We start from the raw sequence: 23,306 nt of genomic DNA, 5'->3' as shown, positions 1-23,306 counted from the left end.
AATATTATCAAAGATAATTTTTTTAATGTAAGCAATGCAGCACTGAATTGAAGTATGATTAAAATAAGCTGCATTTTAAACACTTTCTCAAATGTACATCTACATATATAAGCTTGGCACTATTTTGTTTGTGGGAGAAAAGGCTTTTGAATAATACACAACTCAACACATTTCTAATTATGCTTATCAAATTTCACCTACTGAATGACGTGGATGCAGAAGTAAACTTCCTGACCCACCACAGTCATGCCACAGAGGATGACACCAGTGAAATTATGATTCTGTAGATTTTTATGAAACAAAGAACACCCACCCCTTACCTTGGTATCATTAACTTGCTCCCCAAAGGAGATTTTAGCAAGTTATGTCCACAGAATAATAAACTCCAAAAACAAATGGATATGTCTACACTACAAAAACAAAAAAATTAGCCAAGATGTGACAGTTACTCTCAAGCTGTGACTATACTGAAAAGTTCTGTCTACAGAAGAGGCCCTCTGTCGACAGAACTAAGGAACATCCACATTATGAATGCGTTCTGTCTAGAATCTGTTGACAGAACACAGCCCCTTTCCTGGCAGAGTTATGTCTTAAAGTTTGAGAAACAGCACCTCCGTAGACAGATTCTGTTGACAGAAAAATAATGTAGATGCCGGGGGACGGGGGCTCTGTCAACAGAGAAGGTTTCCGGTTTACTGGACTGCCCTGTTTGCAGAGCTTCCAGCTGGCTGTTCTGTCAACAGGGGGCTGGGCAGTCTGGCTGCCCTCTGTCGACAGAGGTTGTTGACAAGGGGCGCCTATATTAGGTGCGGATGTGTTCTATAGACAGAGTTTCTGTCGGCAAAACTCTGTCGACAGCAACTTCTGCAGACAGACCTTTGTTGTGTAGACCCAGCTTCAGAGTACAGGTCAAATGACTCAGGCTTGCTGGGCTCACACTGTAAATCTTTCTGTTCAGGCTGGAGATCAGACCTGGAGACGTTCCTCCCTTGTTGGGCTTTGGAGCTTGAGCTCCTACCCTAACAGGAATGTCTACACTGCTATTTTAAAGACCCATGAGCCTAAGTCAATTGTGCAAGGCTCTGAGACATACTGCTGAAGAGTTTTTTTATGCTGAGTAGATGTAACTTATGGTTTTAGATGGCAAAATACAAAAATGCTTTGGTGATAGAGCTCTGATTCCATACCACTTCTTGCCCCCGTAATCAGCAATTATCATTTACAATAGCAGTATTTGAGAGATTACAGAACTGCACAAGTCACTCATAAAAAGCTGTGTTGTACAGAATTCTAAATTCAGGTGGTATTATCAAGCAATCCATTAGGAAACCAGAGTCCTAGGTAAAACTTGTGCTACAATATGAGCATCTGACCAAAGAATATCCATCCAGGACTATCCAACACTGGAACAATATTCTATGCCTCTATTTGCAAGCTGAATAGACAATTTCTTCCTCTCAGAACAAATCATGGCATAACTGACAGAATGCAAATGTATGGGGAAGCAGTAACATCAAACTACTAAGATAGTTTGTCCTCAGCAGTTAGTTCAAGTTTAGGCTTGAAAAACACTTTTTTGTGGTATACTGTAAATGTGATATTAGATTATATTTTTACCTATTAAGTATTTCAGTTTACTGATATCATTTAGAATTAAGATGAACAAGGAAAATCATTTTTCTATTTTCAGACATTATGCTACCTTAAATTACTTACATTATATAAATCAGCAGCCAACTTCTCAATATACTGTTTCAATTTATCAGCTGTTTTCAGGCCATCTTGGAAGAAACTATAATGGAACAACATGGGATTTATCAGCAATATGTGAAATTTCTGTATCAAAAAGAACTGAACATTACACTGAAAATTATAGACAACTTACACCCATTCCTCCCACACATATAAACAAAATTTAAAGCTCTTTAAAGATCGGAACATTATTTTTTAAATCTTCACAAATATCCTTTGCTGCATGAACATACGTTATGCCCAAATACATGTAATTTTACAACTGACTTAATCTTGAAACAGCTTTTGCATACCATTTTGATTTGGTTTTAGCAATACAAGTTTGCACAGTGCACACACACTGTGAACGCCTACATGTACTGAGTCTCATAAAACATTGTAAACTCTAAACAGCCTTGCTGAATTCACTAATTGACTAGACACAGGACACACAAACCGCTGTAGAAGAACACAATTTTAATACCTCTAAACCAAGTATTTATTTTAAATGGAAAACTCTCAGAAATAATCCCTAATCTATCAATTTGAGAGACAAACTCTTAATTCAGTAGATTTCTCTCCAGAGTTCAGTGGTATGCTCTCCATTACCAGATGAGGTTTCTGACTTCCACTCCTAGATATAAACACTAGAGTAAAGATAATTTTCATCGTTGTATTTGATGACTGCTAGAAAATGTTTTTCTCTTTGGATGTTTCTACACAGGCCACTTTCTTCGAAAGTGGCATGGTAATATATGGCCCGAAACATGCTAATGGGGCGCAGATACAAATTCCCCATGCCTCCTTAGCATAACATCATGTGATTTGGAGTCCGGAAGACTGTTCTTCCGGACTCCAAAACGCCATTTAGAAGCGTGGCCCTGGGGGCGGTCTTCCAGAAGGAAGTCCTTCTGGAAGCCCCTTCTTCCTGAAAATTTTGAAGAAGTGGCCTCCAGAAGAAGGACTTCCTTCTGGAAGACCCCCCCGGGGGCCACAATTCTAAACGGTGTTTTGGAGTCCGGAAGAACAGTCTTCCGGACTCCAGATCATGTGACCGTACGCTAATGAGTCACAGGGGATTTGCATCCGCACCTCACTAGCATATTTCGGGCCGTGTATTACCATGTCACTGTCAAAGAAAGTGGCCTGTGTAGAAACGGCCTTTGATCATAAGAACTGCTAATCTCCTCTCCAGGTATCACTACCTTGTAGTGGTAGACAGGCTTGAGTGTTTCAATAACCCCAAGAGTGATGCTGCTTGAAGTTGAGCATTCCCATAAGGTCACCCATGGCAGAACAGTCAACGGTGAGGTTCCGGACTAAATGTGATCCAAGAAGTTCTCAGTGGCAAAGCAGACAGTACAATGGCGATAAAACTATTGTGCAATGTTATAACGGGTGTGAAGGTTGATGAAGGCTGCAGCTGAGAGGATTTCCAATTGTCATGGTGTCCATGCCACTGGTTTCAAGCCCTCTATCTGTGTGGTGACTGCTGTGCACAAGTCTCCCCACTCTAAAAGAAGTCCCACATAGGCATCTTCCATGTTTCGGAAAACAACAATTGTACAAGGTCAAAAGTCCAGTGGCAATTGGAGATAGGCAATGGGAACATGACAATGAGATCTGGAAGTTCCTAGTTACACACCAGCACAGAGGTGGCGGTTGTATGAGTCAATCATCTTGCTCAAGGAATGAGGCAAGCTGGACATTTTGGCAGCTGTAAAAAGTTACCTATTCATTACTTTTTGGTGGACCAGAGCTAATTTGGCACCTTTACCTGCTCATCCTTAAAATCTGGATGAAGGAGGCAACAGCCAGTGAAATGAGGAAAGGGGATAAAGCAGACTGTGGAAACTATCATGGTATCTCTCTTTGCCACTTCAGGCAAAGTTATGGCATGGATACTTGCAACTCATATTCTGCCCTTGTCAGAATAAATTTTACCAGAATCACAGAGTGGGTTCAGACCATATCACGGAACTGCAGATATGATCTTCACAGCATGGCAGCTGCAAGAAAAGTGTTGGGAGCAAAACCGACCACTGTATATAGCTTTCATTGATCTAACTATAGCCGTTTATTTAGTGCATTGCCGTGCCTTCAGGATTATACTTTTAAAGACTGGATGTCTTGATAAATATATCAGTGTTCTAAAGTTTATTCATGACGACATGAAAGTGACTGTTCTGAGTAACGCTAGCTTCCGGACTCTTCTGAGTAACATTGGTTTCCATAGTGAATCTTTCAAAGTACAGACAGGAGCCAAACAGGGCTGCATCACTGCCCCAGCCATGTGTGTCGTTTTTATTGCCATCACTCTTTAACAAAATGCTAGGAAGCCACAAACTGGTATTGAAATAATTTATAGAATGGATGGAAAGCTGTTCAGACTGAGCTGGCTGAAAGTCAAGAGTAAGATTTCCATGTCAACCATGAAAATTCAGTATGTAATGATAATGTAGTTTTTGCCCACTCTGAGAAAGATCTTCAGACTATCCTGAACATGTTTATTGAGCCTTACATCTTGGTCTCATGCTCAACATCAAGAACATAGAGAAGAATTTTCTCTGACCCTGGGATTCTCTTTCATGAACAGGGACTGCTGGGAAGAGATGGAATCCACCTAACGAAGAGAGGAAAGAGCATCTCTACGAGCAGGCTTGCAAACCTAGCAAGGAGGGCTTTAAACTAGGTGTCAGGGGACAGTGACACAAGCCCTAAGGCAAGTGGGGAAGGAGAAGGGAATAATAAAAATAGGTTTCCTGGGTGAAGAGGAAAAAGTGGACCACTCAGCCACTTCTCTTTTACACAAATGCCAGAAGCCTAGGGAACAAATAGAAAGAATTAAAGGCCCTGGCACAGTCAAAGTAGTATGAGGTGGTTGGAATAATGGAGACTTAGTGGGACGATTCACATAACTGGAGCACGGTCTTGGACTGTTCAAGGAGGACAGACAGGAGAAAAGGAGGAGGAGTTGTGCTCTATGTGAGGGAGCAGTATGATTGCTCAGAGCTCCAGAATAAGGAGGGAGACAATCCAGCTGAGCGTCTTTGGGTTAAGCTCAGAGGCAGAAGTAACAGAGGTGATATTGTAGTTGGTGTCTGCTATAGACTGCCAGATCAGGGAGATGAGGTAGATGAGGATTTCTTCAGGGAGCTAAGTGAAGCTTCCAAATCACAGGCCCTGGTTCTCATGGGAGACTTTAGTCAACCGGACATTTGTTGGGAGACCAAGACAGCAGCACACAGACAATACAGGAAGTTTTTGGAGAATGGTGAGGATAACTTCTTGGTACAAGTGCTGAAGGAACCGACCAGGGGCTGTGCACAACTTGACCCGCTGCTCACAAACAGGGAAGAACTAGTAGGAGAAACAGAAGTGGGTGGAAACCTGGGATGCAGCGACCATGAGATCGTAGATTTCAGGATCTGGACAAAAGGAAGAAAGGTGAGCAGTAATATACAGATCCTTGATTTCAAAAGAGCAGACTTTGACTCCCTGAGAGAACTGACGAGCAGCACCCCTTGGGAAACAAAGATGAAGAGGAAAAGAGTTCAACAGAACTGGCAGTATTTTAAAGAAGTCTTACTGAAGGCACAGGAACAAACCATCCTCCTGCATAGTAAAAAAATGCAAACATGGTAGGCAACCAGCTTGGCTTAACAGGGAAATCCTTAGTCAGCTTAAACTCCAAAGGGATACCTACAAGAAATGAAAACATGGACAGTTGACTAATGAAGAGCATAAACACGCAGCTGGAGAATGCCAGTGGGTAATCAGGAAAGTGAAAGCACAACTGGAACTGCAGCTGGCAAGGGATGTGAAGGGTAACAAGAAGGGTTTCCACAGGCATGTTAACAATAAACGGGTTATCAGAGAAGGTGTGGGGCTATTACTGGATGAGAAGGGTAACCTGATGACAGATGATGTAAGAAAAGCTGAAGCACTCAATGTTTTTTTGCCTCAGTCTTCACAGACAAAGTCAACTCCCACACTACAGTCCTAGACAAAAGCAGTATGGGAAGGTGAAGGGCAGCCATCTGTGGGGAAGGAACAAGTTCTGAGCTATCGAGAAAAGTAGATGTACACAATGCACCCAGGGAACTGAGGAAATTGGCAGATGTCATTACTGAACATTTGGCCATTATCTTTGAAGACCTGAAGATCGTGAGAGACCCCGGATGACTGGAAAAACGCAAACATAGTGCCAATCTTTAAAAAAGGAAAGAAGGACAATCCAGAGAAATATAGACTGGTCAGCATTCCCTCAATTCCTGGGAAAATAATGGAGGTGATCCTCAAGGAATCCATTTTGGAATACTTGGAAGAGGGGAAAGTGATCAAAAGTAGCCAACATGGATTCACCAGGGCAAGTCCTGCCTCACCAATCTGATTCACTTCTATGACGAGGTAACAGGCTCTGTGGACATGGGTAGGTCAGTGGATATGATATACGTTGACTTCAACAAAGCTTTTGACACAGTCTTCCATAACATTCTTGCCCATAAATTAAGGAAATATGGATTGGATCCTTGGACTCTAAAATGGATAGAAGGCTGGCTTGACAGTCGAGCGCAATGGGTAGTGGTCAATGGCTCAATATCTGGATGGTGGTTGGTTTCACGTGGAGTGCTGCAAGGTTTGTTTCTGGGGCCGGTGTTGTTCAACATCTTTATTAATGATCTCGATGAGGGACTGGATTGCACCCTCAGCAAGTTTACGAATGACACAAGGAGGAGAGGTAGATATGGTGGAGGGTAGAGAGAGAATCCAGAGTGACTTGGATAAATTTGATAATTGAGCCAAAACAATCTGATGTGGTTCAACAAGGAGAAATGTACAGTCCTGCACCTGGGGCAGAAGAATCCCCAGCATTGTTACAGGTTGCGGACTGACTGGCTCAACAGTAGTACAGTGGAAAGGGACCTAGCGGTTATGGTGGATGAAAGGCTGGATATGAGTAAACAGTGTGCTCTTGTAGCCAAAAAGGCTAACAGCATACTAGGGTGCATTAGGAGGAGCATTTCGAGCAGATCTAGAGAAGCAGTTGTTCCCCTCTGTTTGGCACTGGTGAGGCCACATCGGAATACTGTATCCAGTTTTGGGCCCCCCGGTATAAAAAGGATACGGATGTGCTGGAGCAGGTTCAGCAGAGGGCAACAAAAATGATTAAGGGGCTGGAGCACAAGATCTATGAGGACAGACTGAGGGAGCTGAGCTTATTTAGTTTACAGAAGAAAGACTGAGGGGGGGATTTAATAACAGCCTTCAACTTTCTGAGGGGGAGCTCCAAAGAGGAGGGTGAGAAACTGTTCTCCATGATGTCAGATGGCAGAACAATGAGTAACGGTCTGAAGTTAAAGAGGGAGAGATATAGGTTGCATATTAGGAAAAACTACTTCACCAGGAGGGTGGTAAAGCATTGGAATTCTTTGCCTAGAGAGGTGGTGGATTTTCCAACCCCAGAGGTTTTTAAGTCTTGGCTTGGATGACATCTAGTCCTGGACTAGATGACCTCCTGAGGTCCCTTCCAGCCCTGTGATTCTATGAATGTGCTCCATCAGCCCTTGCCAAAGGAGGTATCACACGCTCCATTTATTAAAATCAATGGAAAGCTGCTGGAGAAGGTTGACTACTTCCTCTACCTTGGCAGTCAACTCTTATCCAAGGCAGATACTGATGCAGAAATCCAATACCATTAGAGGCGGGCTCATTTACTGCACCAGGTTTTTGAAGATCATGACACTCAGACACCACGCTTCTTGTTTATCAAGCCATTATTTTCCCAATATTGTTGTATGTGTCTGAAGCCTGGACAACCTACATACATACTTGAAAATCCTTGAAAGGCATCCAAAATCCTGAAGATCAAATGGGAAGGCAAATGCACCAATATTAGTGTTCTGGAAGAGGCAAAGATCACCAACTTCAGGGCAGTGACCCTCCTTCAGCAATCCAATGGACTGGTCACATTGTCTGGATGCCAGACCACTGTTTCCCAAAACATGTCCTGTTCTCTCAGCTGAAAGAAGGGTAACATAACGTAGGAGAACAATGGAAGCATTATAAGGACTTGCTGAAGGATAATTCAAAGAAGCGCAATTTTGACACTGACAATTGGGAGACACTTCCCCAGGATCACTCAAAATGGAGAGAAGTACCACACGATGCTCCCTTGCGTTTTGAACTTGCCCGCCAAGAAGCTGAAGAAGATAAGAGGTGTCAACAGACTCTTGCCATACCTGGAAACATCTGTCATCACTGTAATAGAGCCTGTGGCTCAAGGATAGGCCTTATCAGCCACCCGAGGATTCACAACTCCCATGGAAGATGACCATAATCAGCAACAAGTGATCACCATCATCATAATCAAACTCCCTCTTTCTTTTATAGAGCCATATGAGAGCTCTCTCATCTTGTGCATCAATTCAAGACAAAAGTGTTCTAAAATTTAGTTTTGGTAAGTGTGCCTCCATATATATAAAACTGAGATAATTTATCTCTTATCTACCTGCCTCATAGGGATGCTGAAAAGATTACATGTTTATAACATTATTTTAAAGTTTTAAACAGCTATGCAATTTTTTTATTATTATTATTTAGAAGTAAGCAAGTACCTATTCATCACTTTGCAGTTCCTAATGCTATGAGAGATACAATATCTGGTCTCTGCACAGCACTGGAAGGTTAAGCTACTTTTTCACTACATGTACCTCCCTCTCTCTGGTACCCTCTTTTCTTTGGGAAAAATAGTTCTTTACTCACCTGTGGAATCCCTATTTAGGTTGATTATACTGTAGCCACCATATTTCCACTTGGAGGAGGGCAAGTGAGAACATTACTAGGACCAGTCAAACCTATTCCCTAATAAAGCTGATGGACCACTGTTGAGCAATACAAAAAATAGTCCTCAGCTCTCTCCCTCCCATAGAGTGAGAAATGAAATACAGAAATTTGGTTTGGACTTGCAGAATACTATCTTCAGGCTGTTTTAACAGTAAGAATTACAGATACACCTAAGGGAGCTAGAATGTTCTCTACTGCAATCCAGTCACTTTACACTAGAGATATTAAGTGGAATACTTTACAGATATGCTGAAAATCTCTGATGCCATTTAAACAAAACCAAAAGAAAGAAGTAAAATATGTTAAAAGGGTCACCGCTGAAGTATTTCAACATTTTTTCTGAAAAAGTGAATATTCACCGTAAAATGTGCCTCGTCTTTTAAAGTTACACTGAATAATTCAGTAATTCATTGCTTAAAATGAAATGTAAAATACATTTTGTATTTGTATAGGTTCCATTTTAATACCATCTGGTAGCAGTTACAGTTGTATTCAAAAATGTATTATTTTACTGGTAGCATGACTCAAATGAATTCACAAAGACCAAGCAACAACATTAAGAACCACTGTAATCCAAAGAATGCTTACTTACATTTTCACTACGGTGCTTCAAAGAGTTGGGGACTAAAAAATTATAAGAAAGTTATACCTTAATTTATTGAAAGTTCTGAAGGATACTGGTAAAGATAAAGATTTCAAGCGTTCTAGGTTCTTAAGCATATTATTCTGCCCCATTAAGGGCTCGTTTAAATAATTTTAATGAACTGAATTCTACTGATATTTAAAAATCAAGTTCAAAGGGACAAGGATTTGGCTCTCATTGCATAGACAGCACTGATCATTAAGTATTCAGAATGGTCCACTTTAACAGTCAGCTTGGAATAGACATTGCATGAAGTGGAGGCGAAAGCAGGAAGTTTTCACATTCCTGTTGTCAGATTTATTCTGCAGAAAAGCCTCAAATACTTCATCAAAACAAAAAGCAGTCAAGTAGCACTTTAAAGACTAGCAAAATGGTTTATTAGGTGAACTTTCGTGGGACAGACCCACTTCTTCAGACCATAGCCAGACCAGAACAGACTCAATGGGTTAATAAAACATTTTGCTAGTCTTTGAAGTGCTACTTGACTGCTTTTTGTTTTGATAGTGTATAGACTAGCACGGCTTCCTCTCTGTTACTACTCAAATACTTCAGTGACCCATTGTCAAAAGATAGACACCATCAAGGCAATGTAGGAAAAGGAGGAAGAGAAACACATTTGTTTAACTGAAATATAGGATTTACCAAGCCAAACCATTAAACTTACTTGCACTGTGCATGATAATACTTAATAAGATTCTGTAGAAGGTCCACACCCTTTTTTGTCTTGATTTCATTGACCTTGATGAGATACTGTAGAAATCAAAACCATAATTATATGTAAGTTTTTCAGCTACGTTCAAGCATGAGAGCTTTCTGTCTCCAATCTGTTCAACTCATTCAATAATAATCTCTGCCATTAACTTATTGCTAATTTACAGAACATCAAACCAACATAATGATTAAAACTTGAGTGCACAAAATAAGTTGATGTTTTCAGAACTCCCAAATGAACTAATTTTAACAATTTATAATACAAGTTTGCCATAAATGAAAGATTTTCTTCCTCTCAACCTGTATGAAGATGCGCCTTTTTGTGACACCACAATTATTACTGCATTCCTTCCAAATAAGAATGTTATAACTTTCTAATTAATTTATCCTCAGATTAAATATAGAGAATTTTTTTAAAAAAATACCAGAAAATATTTTAGGAGTTACCACCATAAACTAACGTTGACTGAACTTACATGTCACAATCATTTATCAGCTTAACAGATATCGACACAAGATCTCAAAAAATAATTCCTATTTTAAAAAACAATATATTAGAAAAGACATCATGAATCACAATGCTTTGCACCTGAGGACTTGAAAAAAACTACTTTTGCTTGCTATGCTCTTTTTTTTTTTTTTTTTAAGAGTGTGATGCCTAGTCTGAGGCTATGTCTACACTAGAATCATCTGTCGTCAGAAGTTACTGTCGACTGGGAAATCTCAACAGAACCTCTGTCAAGAGACAGCACCTACACACAACTTGCTCTCTTGACAGAACTGCCAGACCGCACTGCCCTCCGGTGACAAAAAATGGAATGGCAGTTCTACAAACAGGGCTGCCCGGGAACCGAAAGCTCTCTCTGTTGACAGAAGAGCCCTACATTTTTCGTCGACAGTACTCTGCCAACAGATTGTTATGCCTTAATTTTTGAGGGATAATGCTGTTGAGGCAAATGCAGAGTTCTGTCGACATCTGTGGACAGAATGCTTTAAGTGTGTAGACGCCCCCTGAGTTATGTCAACAGAAGGCACCTTCTGTCGACAAATCTCTCTCGTGTAGACCCAGCCTAACAGCCTTAACAGAGGACTGAAACTAAAAATGAGATGATGACAAAGCTGCCTTGCGCTGGATTTCTGGAACAAGAGTCTTTAATATAGTTCAGCCACTAGACAGCCAATGAATTTTCCAATTACACCACCAAGAGGATTTCATCACCTGTCTCTAATAGGTTCTACAGGACACTTCCATCAAAGTATGTAACACAATTAAGTGGTGAAAGCTGTTTCTTACTTCACACATCTGGAGCTGAAATAGCCGTCTCTCTTTCTCCATTTCTTCTGCTATCTCAGCTCCCGTTATCTCTGTTCGTATCATCCCATGCTGTTTTGCGTGTTCTCTTTTTTCCTTTTCAATTTTAGTGCTGCAATTATAATTAAAATAGATTTCAGGAGGCTTATTTTATGGTCATGATCCCAGTATGGCCAGTTAGGTGGGAATGGTATTGGGGAAGCATTGCCCATAGTGACCATACTGGCCTGACATATTTGCAGGTGATTGGTGGAGAAATGGCTCAGGCTTGATTGAGAAGTGACAAGGAGTATATATTACTACATCATACTCTTCTTCCTCACCAATGGAGACAGGAGGGTCAGATCTACAGGTAGTATTCACCTGACACAGTACCCACCTGCATGGGGTACCTTTGGTACAGAATAGAGGAGATGGAGGTTTAGAGGCCACTATCAGGCCTACATACCTCATGAATTGTTGCAGAAATGGCATTATGAATGGCCAGGGAGTATGAGTTGCAGTTGCCAGTGCCAAGGATTTAGAGCTGCGTGGGAAAAGTACAGCAGATGATACAATTTTACTTCTCAGTGTAGAGGTTTTCTTTGGCCCCACGTATAAAATCCTGGAATGTTTCTATTTACTGTGTGAACCCCCATTTAAGCTTGTCCAGAGTCTTTTGCTCTTCGGGACCTTTCAGTACTGGATGTTCCTGGTGCCTTGTAGTCTGGAGCTATCTGTATCAGGGAAGATTTTTCAACTGGAGATCACTTTCTCTTAGGGGATTTTTGGTGTGTGCTTGGTGGGAGACCACTTGGTGGTGCCCTTTCTTGGAACAGGCTCCTTGTCAGCCATTATTGAAGCACAACCCCTGTTACAGGCTGCCACTGGTAACCACTGGCCAGCGGATGTCTTGAACTGAGAGTCCAAGGCCTGCCTGTGGAATTTCTCCATCACGAGGAGTTAAGTTGAAGGTCCCTGGCTGTCAGCTTTGTGTAGTGTGGGCACTTTTGAATAATGTGCAGCAGATAGAGTGCGTGCAGCTGTCAGAGACTGGTATGTAGTGTCTGCAGCTCAGGCAGTGTTTAAAGCTAGATGAGCCAGGAATGTCTGAGAGTCAGTCTTGTCGAGAACAAAAGCAGGGAAAAATACTGTTTGAGGCTATAGCTGTCTGCCTGTGAAAGAGATGGGGCAGATATGAGAGGTAAAAGGGACAAAAATGAACTTTGGACTAAAATAAGTTATAGTAGGGCAAATCAATAGGATAGCTAACTACAACTAAGCTAACAATATCAAGAAATAACTGAATGGTCTGCTATTAACGTCATCAGAGGTCAGAGAGGGTGCTGCTGATCGCTCATGCATCTGACAAAGTGAGTCTTTACCCACTAAAGCTTATGCTCCAATAAATCTGTTCATATATAAGGTGCTATAGGGCTTCTCATTGTTTTTGTGGATACAGACTAACACAGTTACCCCTCTGATGCTGATCACTCTGACTCAAGCCAAAGGTGGTAGAGGAGGGCCTGAGGACCACCAACTAACCATCAACTAACTGACTGGAGCAGCATGAGACAGCTACAGCACATGCATGGCTGAACCAAACACTGCTACCACAAATCTCCAGTTATAAGCACAGGGCTTTAAGATGTCTTAAGTGGAGTACATACAGGGACACTCCTCAAAGAAATTTTTTTTTTCTGTCAGCCTAGAAAACTCAGCTTGGGAACTGATTGCAAACTGGGTTCTGTTTAGTTTATGCATCACCAGAAAAAGGCATTGCATATGCATACAAGTCAGCTATTCCACTGACAATGCACAGGACAGAGAAACAATTAACAAATTTATGGAAGAGCGAGCCATAGCAATTCTGAGCTAGGAGGAATAAATACTAATTTTATATGCAGATGTGATTAAACAAACACAGATGAGTAAAAAGATGTCTTTTTTTCACTTGGACATTAATCCTTTTGCCTTAATTTACTCTAGAAGATGGGAATATTTACAAGGACTGATATTTGTAATGAGACTTAAATGTGAAAATATCTGTTGAATGCTAAAATGATGTAGTTATCAGTAATAAAATCAATCATTGGTTCCGGTCTGATTTTTCCTCTCTCTAATTTTCCCTGTTTATACAAACTATACATAGAGAACAAGACAAATAATGTGCTGAACATGAGAAAAATAAGGAAGTATACTGAGTAATAAAGCTTTCTTAAATCTTATTATTAATCCCCACATGAAGTATACACCAACTATCAATGAAATTTTCTAGCATGTATCCAACCATTTTTTTAACCTTGGCCCAGAGGCTACAGCCACACACAGTAAGAGACACTAAATTTTTAATATAAAACTCCAAAATCTAATGCGAGCCCAGAACTCACTTCCCTACAAGTCTTCCCATGAAGGTACTGCAACAGATTATCATGGACTCAGATGCCTGAGGTATGCACCAAGAGACGGATGAGAAATATAGCTACTACCACACACAGAGTTAGGGGTATTATGAAATAAAGCTCTGAAGACCTAAAAATTAAAACTTAGTTACAATTAGTTTGGCATTACAACTAATCTAAATACATAACAATATTGCAAAGATAAGGTTTAGTAATCTATTGTATTAATTTTTTCATTTCTGAAAACTAATATTCCTCTTAGCTAACATTCACTTCTCATAACTAACAGATATTTTGCAGCACTTATGCTCCAAAATATCTGTTAGTCTATAAAGTGCCACAGGACTTCTTGTTGTTCTTCAACATACAGACTAACACGGCTACCTCTCTGATACTTCTCATAACTAAAATTCCTTCTGTATAAACAGACTACCATACTATATTTTATTGACTAGAACATTTACCCAGAATTTCTCATTTCCTTAATCATTTTTTGCTTTCTGGAAGATAAAATGTACCCACTTCATTAATATCATTGCTCTGGAATAGGGGTGGGGATGAATTGTATAGAATACAGGATGCTCTAGGGAGAGAGGATTATCCCAGGCCTCTCTCTCCACACCAACTGGGGTCCAGAGAGATGTGTCTCACCATGGCCACTACAGCTCTTGTGTGCACAGATGGGGGAGGGATGCATAATATCTGGCTGGGGCAGGTCCAGGTTCATATGCTCCATTATCTCCCCAGCCACACCAAGGAATGAAGCAAGCTGTACACTTTCCCCTCACTCCCTGACAAGGGGGAACAGCCAGCCAAGTCCCCATATGAATCGTATATAATTTGTATGTTTGCACACCAAATTAAAATGCACAATCCTCGCCCGCAACCCAATCTTCTTCTTTAGTCCAGAGGAAAAACAGGCATAAGATTTTATTCTTCAGTGGAATACCTAAAAATCTTGAATTTCCATTAATTCAGAAGATTATTGTGTAATATGACGTTCGTGGCATTGAGAATATGTCCATACTTAATCATTCATCTTTAAAGATTCATCAGTGGTAATAATGAATAGCTGTGAACCAGAATGAAAATCCGGGAATGTTACACTGACCTGCTAAATAAGCCTGAGTCATCTACTGAAACTTACATACATGGCAGATATCCTCAGTATCATAGTCATCAAGGTTAGAACATAAGAGTTATCCCTTCTGTGATATTAAAGTGTTTTCTCTCTTTGTATGAATTGTGGCAAAATGAATTGTGGCAAAATGAAGAATACTTACAACTTGGTCTCATAATCCTTCCAGGCTTTGTCAAAAGGCTTTTTAAGATCCTTAGAAAACAGAAATATATACTTAAAATATGTTCATGAACTTGCAGATATAAAATTACCGTATCGCTCCAAAAACCATAAATGGCATTTTTAAAAGTCTTTCCTTTTACATCTTTGCAAAAATATTTCTTTCCTATGGATCTTGAGAGATATATGAATCATATTTTCCAAGTGAAATTTTATCATGTAACTTCAGTTATACTTAGCATAATTCATGCAGATATGATAGTAAGTAAGTAAGTAAGTAATGATAGTAAGTCCACATAAGAATCTGGACGAATGGAATGGTGGAAAGTAGGCAGCTGAAATTTAGGCAGCTCTGAAAAATGCTTCCTTGAAAGAATTGGGTGTTTGTTCAATACTTACCCCTTTAACTCCTTTCAAATCTCCTTTTAAGAGAGAATCCAAAGTGAATATAACATTGTGGCTTAAGCCCTGGAGCTAACAAAATATAAATAAAAACACTAATTGAATTTAAAGAAACATATAAATATCATGATTAAAACAAATATATTGCATACATATTTTTGTTTCATTTTGCTATCTAATGTAGCTGAACCTGTAGCAAAAAAAAGTTCCAAACAAATAGCAAATTCAGACCCATAAGCAGTTAATCCACACATACATAGATGGAAAAAAGTATTAAAAATATAGGAAACTTACATACATTTAGGGGAATGTGAAAAGTGAAATTAAAATTAGCAGATGAAGAAGAGCCAGAAAACATCAAGGTGATTCCAGTTTCCCTAACAACCAATGGGGCATATCTGGGGAAGCAATTTAGGAAGTACTCTGGCTTCTTGATAAATCAGACTTTTCTTACCCAGTTCACCAAACAAACAAAATATGTGGAGCAATTCTAACTTATCAATCACTGCTTTAAAAACAACAACAACAACACCTCCTCCAACCTGAAAGTAACTAGGAATCTTGTGCTCCATGGGACTGACGGGAAAAGTGCCACAAAATATATCAAACAGCATATTTTAAGTTGCTATGTTTCTTTACTGTAAATATGCCTGAAAACAATATCTCAGAATGTGATTCTGGAGGAGATCACAAATTAGCCCTTGAAATATATGTCTGGGAGGGAAAGCATAATTCATTATTATTAATAAACCAGATTCATTTATTAATAACTAGTAAGACTCAATAATAATGGGAGATTTCAACTATTCCCATAGTGACTGGGTACACGTCCCCTCAGGACAGGATGCAGAAATGAAGTTTATTGACACGTTAAATGACTGCTTCTTGAAGCGACTGGTTCAGAAACTGACAAGAGGAACAATTCTCAGTTGATCCTAAATGGAGCCCAGTATCTGGTCCAAGAGGCTAATAAATCTGGACTACTTGGAAATATTGACCATAACATAATTATATTTAACATCTCTGTGATGGGAAAAGCACCACAGCAGCTCAACAATGTGGCACTTAATTTGAGAAAGGGGAAAATTGAGATTAGTCAAACAGAAATGAAGAGTAACAGTGGAGAAAAGTGAAATCCCTGCAAGGTGCATGGCAACTTTCCAAAGACAACAAAATAGAGCCTCAGCTTAACCATGCTGTCCCAAACTAAGAAACACAGAAAGAGAACCAAAGAAGTGCACCACAGCTTGACAATCAAACAAAAGAAGCAGTGAGAGATAAAACAGCATGATTTAAAAAGTGGAAGTTAAATCCTAGTGAGGAAAGCAGAAAGGAGCATAAACCCTATCAAATGAACTATAAAAACATAATTAGGAAGGCCAAACAGAATATGAAGAACAGCTAGCCAAAAACTCAAACGAAACTTACAGACAGAAGTAATAAAATGTTTAAGTTTAAGAATAGAGGAAATTGAGATGGGACATGATATTAGCTTTCAAGTACCTAAAAGGGTGTTACAAGGAGGAGGGATAAAAATTATTCTCCTAAACTTCTGAAAATAGGACAAGTAGCAATGGGTTTAGATTGCAGCAAGAAAGGTTTAGATTGGACATTAGGAAAAACTTCATAACTATCAGGGTGGTTAATTACTGGAATAAATTGTTCAAGGTTGTTGTAGAATCTCCATCATTGGAGATATTTAAGAACAGGTTAGATAAATATCAAACAGGGATGATAGAGATAGTGCTTGGTCCTGGCCTGAGGGCAGGAGACTGTACTTTATGATCTCTCAAGGTCTCTTCCAGTTCTAGTATTCTATGATTCTAAGTACATCAGAAGCAGGAAGACTGCTAAACAGCAATGGGGCCTCTGGACAATTAAATTGCTGAAGGACTACTCAAGAATGATAAGGTCATTGCAGAGAAACTAAATTAATTCTTTGGATCAGTCTTCATGGCTGAGGATAGACTAACAGAAAAGTTTAGAGCATGAGCTTTCGTGAGTTAACTCACTTCTTCAACAGAGCCAGACGTGTGCCACGAAGCCTCCTACTACAGGACAAGCCCAAGAGAGAAACCAACAGAACACCACTAGCCATCACCTACAGTCCTCAGCTAAAACCTCTACAGCGCATCATCAGGGATCTACAACCCATCCTGGACAATGATCCCACACTTTCACAGGCCTTGGGAGGCAGACCTATCATTTCTCACAGACAACCTGCCAACCTAAAACAAATCCTAACAAGCAACTATACACCGCACCACAGTCACTCTATCTCAGGGACCCATCCATGCAACAAACCTCGTTGCCAGCTCTGCCCACATATACACACCAGCAACATCATTACAGGACCTAACCGGATCAGCCACACCATTGTGGGCTCATTCAGCTGCACATCTACCAGTGTAATTTATGCCATCATGTGCCAGCAATGCCCCTCTGCCACATACATTGGACAAACTGGACAGTCCCTACGTAAAAGAATAAATGCACACAAATCAGACATCAGAAATGGCAATATACAAAAACCCATAGGAGAGCACTTCAATGTCCCAGGACACACAGTAGCAGATTTAAAAGTAGCTATCCTGCAGCAAAAAAATTTCAAGAACAGACTCCAAAGAGAAATTGCTGAGCTACAATTCATCTGCAAATTCAATACCCTCAGCTCAGGATTAAACAAAGACTGTGAATGGCTGGCTAAATACAAAAGCAGCTTCCTCTCTCTTGGAGTTCACACCTCCAGATCTACTGATGACAATACAACTCAGCCTGCCCGACTGAGCTAACCTCGTTATCCCCAGCCTTGCTCTGGCCTATTTATACCTGGCCTTGCAGATTTCCAGGACCAGCATCTGAAGAAGTGAGTTAACTCACGAAAGCTCATGCTCTAAACTTTTCTGTCAGTCTATCAGGTGCCACAGGACGCTTCGTTGCTGCTACAGATCCAGACTAACACGGCTACCCCTCTGATACATGGCTGAGGATGTGAGCAAGACTCCCAAACATGAGCTAGTTTTTTTAGGTGACACATCTGAGGAACTGTCCCAGACTGAGTAATCATTAGAGGTTGTTTTAGAACAAACTGATAAACTAAACAGTAATAAGTCGCTAGGAGCAGATGGCATTCATCCTAGTAAAATGCAACTCCAATTTAGATTATTTATGTAGTACACATACACTGATTTCAGTTTAAAATTAGCTGATTTGTTTACAAGCTCATAGTCTGATGAATATTTACATAGCTAATCAAGTCACCAGGAAAACACAGGTATTCTATGTACTTTGTTTTCAATAACGTTATAAAAATAACATAAAACTGCTTACCAGGTTTTTCAGCAGTGTTGATAATTCCTTAGTAAGTGTTGAAAATTTAACAAAAGCAGTCCCAAGATCTGGGTTATCCCTACTTAAAAAATTGCTTCCAAATTTATCTAGTACTTGTGCATAGCTCTCTTCATTTTGAACATGATCTGAAAAAAGAGGTTCGAAATTAGCAAGTTTCTTTCATAATTCTATTTTAAACCTATAATTGGCTGATAGTATAAATATCTTCTTTTCGTGATGTATTGAAATTCACTTGGGAGTAAAAATCAAAATAAAGTTATAACTACTATTACAAATAAGAACCAGTTTAATTGTAAAACAAACCATGAAATCAATAGTATTAGAGGTATAAATACAGCATATATTTGACATCCAATTCAGCAGAGTAAGCAGGAGAAATCCTCATGTTTTATATTATTCGTAATAGAATGCTAGAAGTTATGTTTCTAATTAGAGAGATATAATATGTTACATTTTAATGTTGAAACACTAATTGCAAATCAAGGATATCAAGATGCCTGGGCAATTTTGAAATCACCATGTTTTGATGTCAGAACAAAATAATGACGCTAAGCTACAGTTGAAGAAAATTAACAATAGAAACCTAAATTCCTAAAGAGGAAAGAGGTTCGGAATTAAAAAATTACCAGTGTGTATTAATATACTGTCTATTTATTTTCTCTTCTGTCATAAGAAGACATAAGCAGGTCTGAGGGCCAGGATGGAAGTTTCCATTCCTGTCACACAAACAAGTTGCCATCCCCATGTTACAGCCTTGAACCCTGCAGACATAAACACCAGATGAACTTCATCAGACCACCCTAATAGCTTTATCGGTTACAGGCTGGACATCTCTAGCTGGGAACCAAGCAACAAAGTAAACAGGGTAACCCCTTGGCTTCAGCCTCATTAGAATATTAAAAGCAGCACTCAGCCAGGGAACACTCACCCGATAAACAGCTAAGGGATAAAATCATTGTGAGGTCCTGCTGTTCGTGAATCTCACCAGCCACTTCAGCCTCAGGGGTGCCCAGGATTCCCCCAGATGGAGCTATGTTCACTGTGGCTCTGGTGTGGGGCAACAGGTATGGGACTCCCTGAGGCACATAAGAACATAAGTATGCCCATACTGGGTCTGACCAAAAGTCCATCCAGCCCAGTATCCTGTCTGCTGACATTGGCCAATACCAGGTGCCCCAGAGGGATTGGACTGAACAGGTATTAATCAAGCAAACTCTCTCCTGCCATCCATCTCCAGCTTCTGACAAAGAGAAGCTAGGGATACCATTCCTTACCCAAGTGCCTTTCACGCCTTATATACATTACTCTGTAATGCTATTGCTTGCTAAAGTATGCACAGTATTCGTAGTAGCAGTAAAGTATTAAGCTTAATGGACTAAACAATCCCTCATCAATTCTGTGTTGAAACAAATCCCATAATCCTATCTATCCTTGGCCCTGTGAACTGACATCTTTGTTTCCTCTTTTCTGAAATTCCTCTGCTCTTCTTTCTTCTTCTTCTTCTTCTTCTTCATGTCTCCCATTCATGCGAGTCTTCCAATTATCCACAGACAACACAAACTATTATACTAAACATGTATAAGTAACAGTATGTATGTACAAATAATAGCATTAGTTTACTGGGATATGCAGAAGTGCAGGTTAAGAAGGCAGAGTTAAGACTGAGGTGTACGGTTTGTGGTGTATAGTAGCTGAGATAGCATGTGGCTGTGGATGGAGATGTAGAGGAGAAGTACTGTAAGCTAACTTAAGTTTTAATTTCCTTGTTGTGTTTTTGAGTCTGATTAACATGAGTATTATGGCTTGAATCTGCTGAATCATTTAAGATAATTTCCTGTGAGTACTAAGGTCCCAGACAATTCACAAGTTAGGGTCAAGCCAGGTGACTCCAACTCAAGTACACAAGCTTCTAATGAAAGGAGCAACTTGAGAATGCTCAATGTTACTACCTAGTTGAGGATACTCTACTTGCTACTTCTGACAGACTTCACCTGCTCACATCAGCCCTGTTCCAGTTTGATTCTGCCTAAACTCCTGTTCTAGCCACACTGAAGGCCTGGCTGCACTGATACATATCTAGTATGTGTAGCAATCTCAAATGTTTTCCAACAATATTTTGTGAATTAACATATATAATCTCATACGCCTTAAACATTTTCTGCTTTGAGAAAGTTTAAATGATCTGCTTGGAGCAGTTCCGGAGAAGATCTTTTTGTCAGCTTTATTTAATTCTATATTCTTTGATAGCTCTCATAAAAAAAAAAACAGCTGAGCTGTTAAACCAAGATGACTAATATTTCTCTTGCGGTTCATTTTCTCTCATGCTTCCTATAGGGGCAGAATAGTATACACTGTGAAGAGTTTTATTGTGGAAGAGAATTCTCTCTCTCTCTCATGCCTTTTAAAATATATATATTGCTCTATATCTATGTTTCAAAGAGCAATGTAAAAGAAGTGCACTCTGCACTTGGAACAGAAGGTGGAAATGTATGTGATGGTCCTCTATTTGAATGGAAATTTATTCCACACTCTGAGACAAGCCATGAGCCACTTGTCTTCTGTCTTTTAGATATCCTGGGACCAGGTCAGTAGGTGCCTTTTAAACAAGAACAGAGACCTTGAAGGACAGGCTAATATGTGCTCACACTAGTTTGTCTTGCTAAGCAAGTGTATGCTAGCATTTTGTACTAGCTGGAGTTCTATGGTTTCACTCCCAGGTATACTTCACTGCTCTAATCCAGATGCGATATAATAAAAACCAGGGCTGAGTCACTGTCAGCCAAGATAGGTGGGTTGTAGTTTTCTGGACAAACACTACTCGTGGATGTTGCAATGAGAGAGTTTAGCATCAAAGAGAAATCACAGAGCTGAGCAATCATGGGCGTCTATCTTCAACGAAAGAAGCCTATACCATGACTGAAGACTCCTCAAAGTCTTTTTCTCTGCACACCAGCATAATCTCCAACTTGCACAGGTTCAACCATGTTTTCATTCCTGAGCAGACATCATCAAAGCACTGAGCCATCATGCTAGTAGTAGCATACTCACAAAGCGAAAAAGATACTGTATCATCTGCATATTTGAGTCCAGTCATTTTAACAGTTCATCTAGTGGCTGCATGTAGATTTTGAATAGAGCTACTGAAAATAACTGATATTTCTGGGTTTCTGTAAGTCAGGGGCCTAGTGGCAAAGGTGCAGTCTTCCATATCTACTATTTTGACATAAACCACCAAGAAGGACTTAAAACTATTTGTGAGCATTCTCCTGGTTCCCTGCCTCCTTTCTCAAATAGAATAACAATATCTCCAAGTCAAGAGAAGGATGAGGACAGATGTCTACCCACCATCCATTGGCAGCAAGAGATAATCAATCAGTGCTCCTAAAGATGATTTCATCCAACATCCTGACCTGAATCCAAATCGTGCTGGATCTAGGATATTGACTTCAATTAGAAAAGCTTGTAATTAGCCCTGGCTAGCTTTTCTATGAGCTTGCTCAGATGCAGAAGATTTTTATTCGGCAGTAATTAGAACAGATGTATTCAGGATGGGCTTCTTCAGTGCTGGTCAGACTATTTTACACAGGGGGAAAAATGCAAGGGACTATTATTTCCCTGAATGAAGAAATGGATATTTCATTTATTAGCGGCACTAGCTACCTTTGACTCTCTTTCACCAGCCAGGAGAGGCATGAGTCACAAGTCTTGGGTTGCGATTCCTTCACAGTAAAGGAAGTGCCCAACTTACAAATAGGTTCCATTACAGAAGTCCAGTTGTAAGTTGATTGTTTGGAACTCTGAAAGTATTTTCCCATCGAAACAATGTTATAAATGGCACTTAGATTCCTAGGCCAACCCACAAAAGCCTATTTAACCCATAAGGTAGCTGATATCTATATACAGGTGGAATTTCTCTATTCCGGAAACATTTGTGGTCCGACATGATTTTAGTTAGCCAGATGTCCATTTATCTTGGTTGTGGCCAAGTTTCCATGGTTCCATAAAATTTCTTTACATCAACCTGTCCCGGCTCTCGGTGTTCTGTGCTGTTATTTAGCTCTAATTTCCTCCAAATGTCTTCTAAGAGTACAATAAACAGTTGAAAGCCGTGTCTACACGTGCACGCTACTTCGAAGTAGCGGCACTAACTTCGAAATAGCGCCCATCACGGCTACACACGCCGGGCGCTATTTCGAAGTTAACTTCGACGTTAGGTGGCGAGATGTCGAAGTCGCTAACCCCATGAGGGGATAGGAATAGCGCCCTACTTCGACGTTCAACGCCGAAGTAGGGACCGTGTAGTCGTTGCGCATCCTGCAACTTCGAAATAGTGGGGTCCGCCATGGCGGCCATCAGCTGAGGGGTTGAGAGACGCTCTCTCTCGAGCCCCTGTGGGGCTCTATGGTCACCGTGGGCAGCAGCCCTTAGCCCAGGGCTTCTGGCTGCTGCTGCGGCAGCTGGGGATCCATGCTGCAGGCACAGGGTCTGCAACCAGTTGTCGGCTCTGTGTATCTTGTGTTGTTTAGTGCAAGTGTGTCTGGGAGGTGCCCTTTAAGGGAGCGGCTTGCTGTTGAGTCCGCCCTGTGACCCTGTCTGCAGCTGTGCCTGGCACCCTTATTTCGATGTGTG

General features: G+C 40.3%; 1 protein-coding gene across 3 annotated transcripts in view; it reads right to left on the bottom strand.

Moving 5' to 3' along the window:
- The window catches only part of ASAP1 (ArfGAP with SH3 domain, ankyrin repeat and PH domain 1), a 274,729-nt gene that overhangs the window by 114,798 nt on the left and 136,625 nt on the right, over positions 1-23,306 (bottom strand). For all 3 annotated transcript variants that reach the window (XM_074986652.1, XM_074986653.1, XM_074986655.1), the window contains 6 exons: positions 18,657-18,802; positions 15,324-15,398; positions 14,908-14,957; positions 11,226-11,355; positions 9,885-9,970; positions 1,717-1,792 (listed from right to left, as the gene is read on the bottom strand). In XM_074986652.1, the coding sequence (XP_074842753.1) occupies positions 1,717-1,792; positions 9,885-9,970; positions 11,226-11,355; positions 14,908-14,957; positions 15,324-15,398; positions 18,657-18,802 (563 nt within the window). The remainder of the gene's footprint in view (positions 1-1,716; positions 1,793-9,884; positions 9,971-11,225; positions 11,356-14,907; positions 14,958-15,323; positions 15,399-18,656; positions 18,803-23,306) is intronic.

The sequence above is a fragment of the Carettochelys insculpta genome, chromosome 2 (genome assembly GCF_033958435.1).
Source record: "Carettochelys insculpta isolate YL-2023 chromosome 2, ASM3395843v1, whole genome shotgun sequence".
NCBI lineage: Eukaryota > Metazoa > Chordata > Testudines > Carettochelyidae > Carettochelys > Carettochelys insculpta.
The sequence above is the reverse complement of the archived record's forward strand: the minus strand, read 5'-3'. Positions and strand labels throughout refer to the sequence as shown.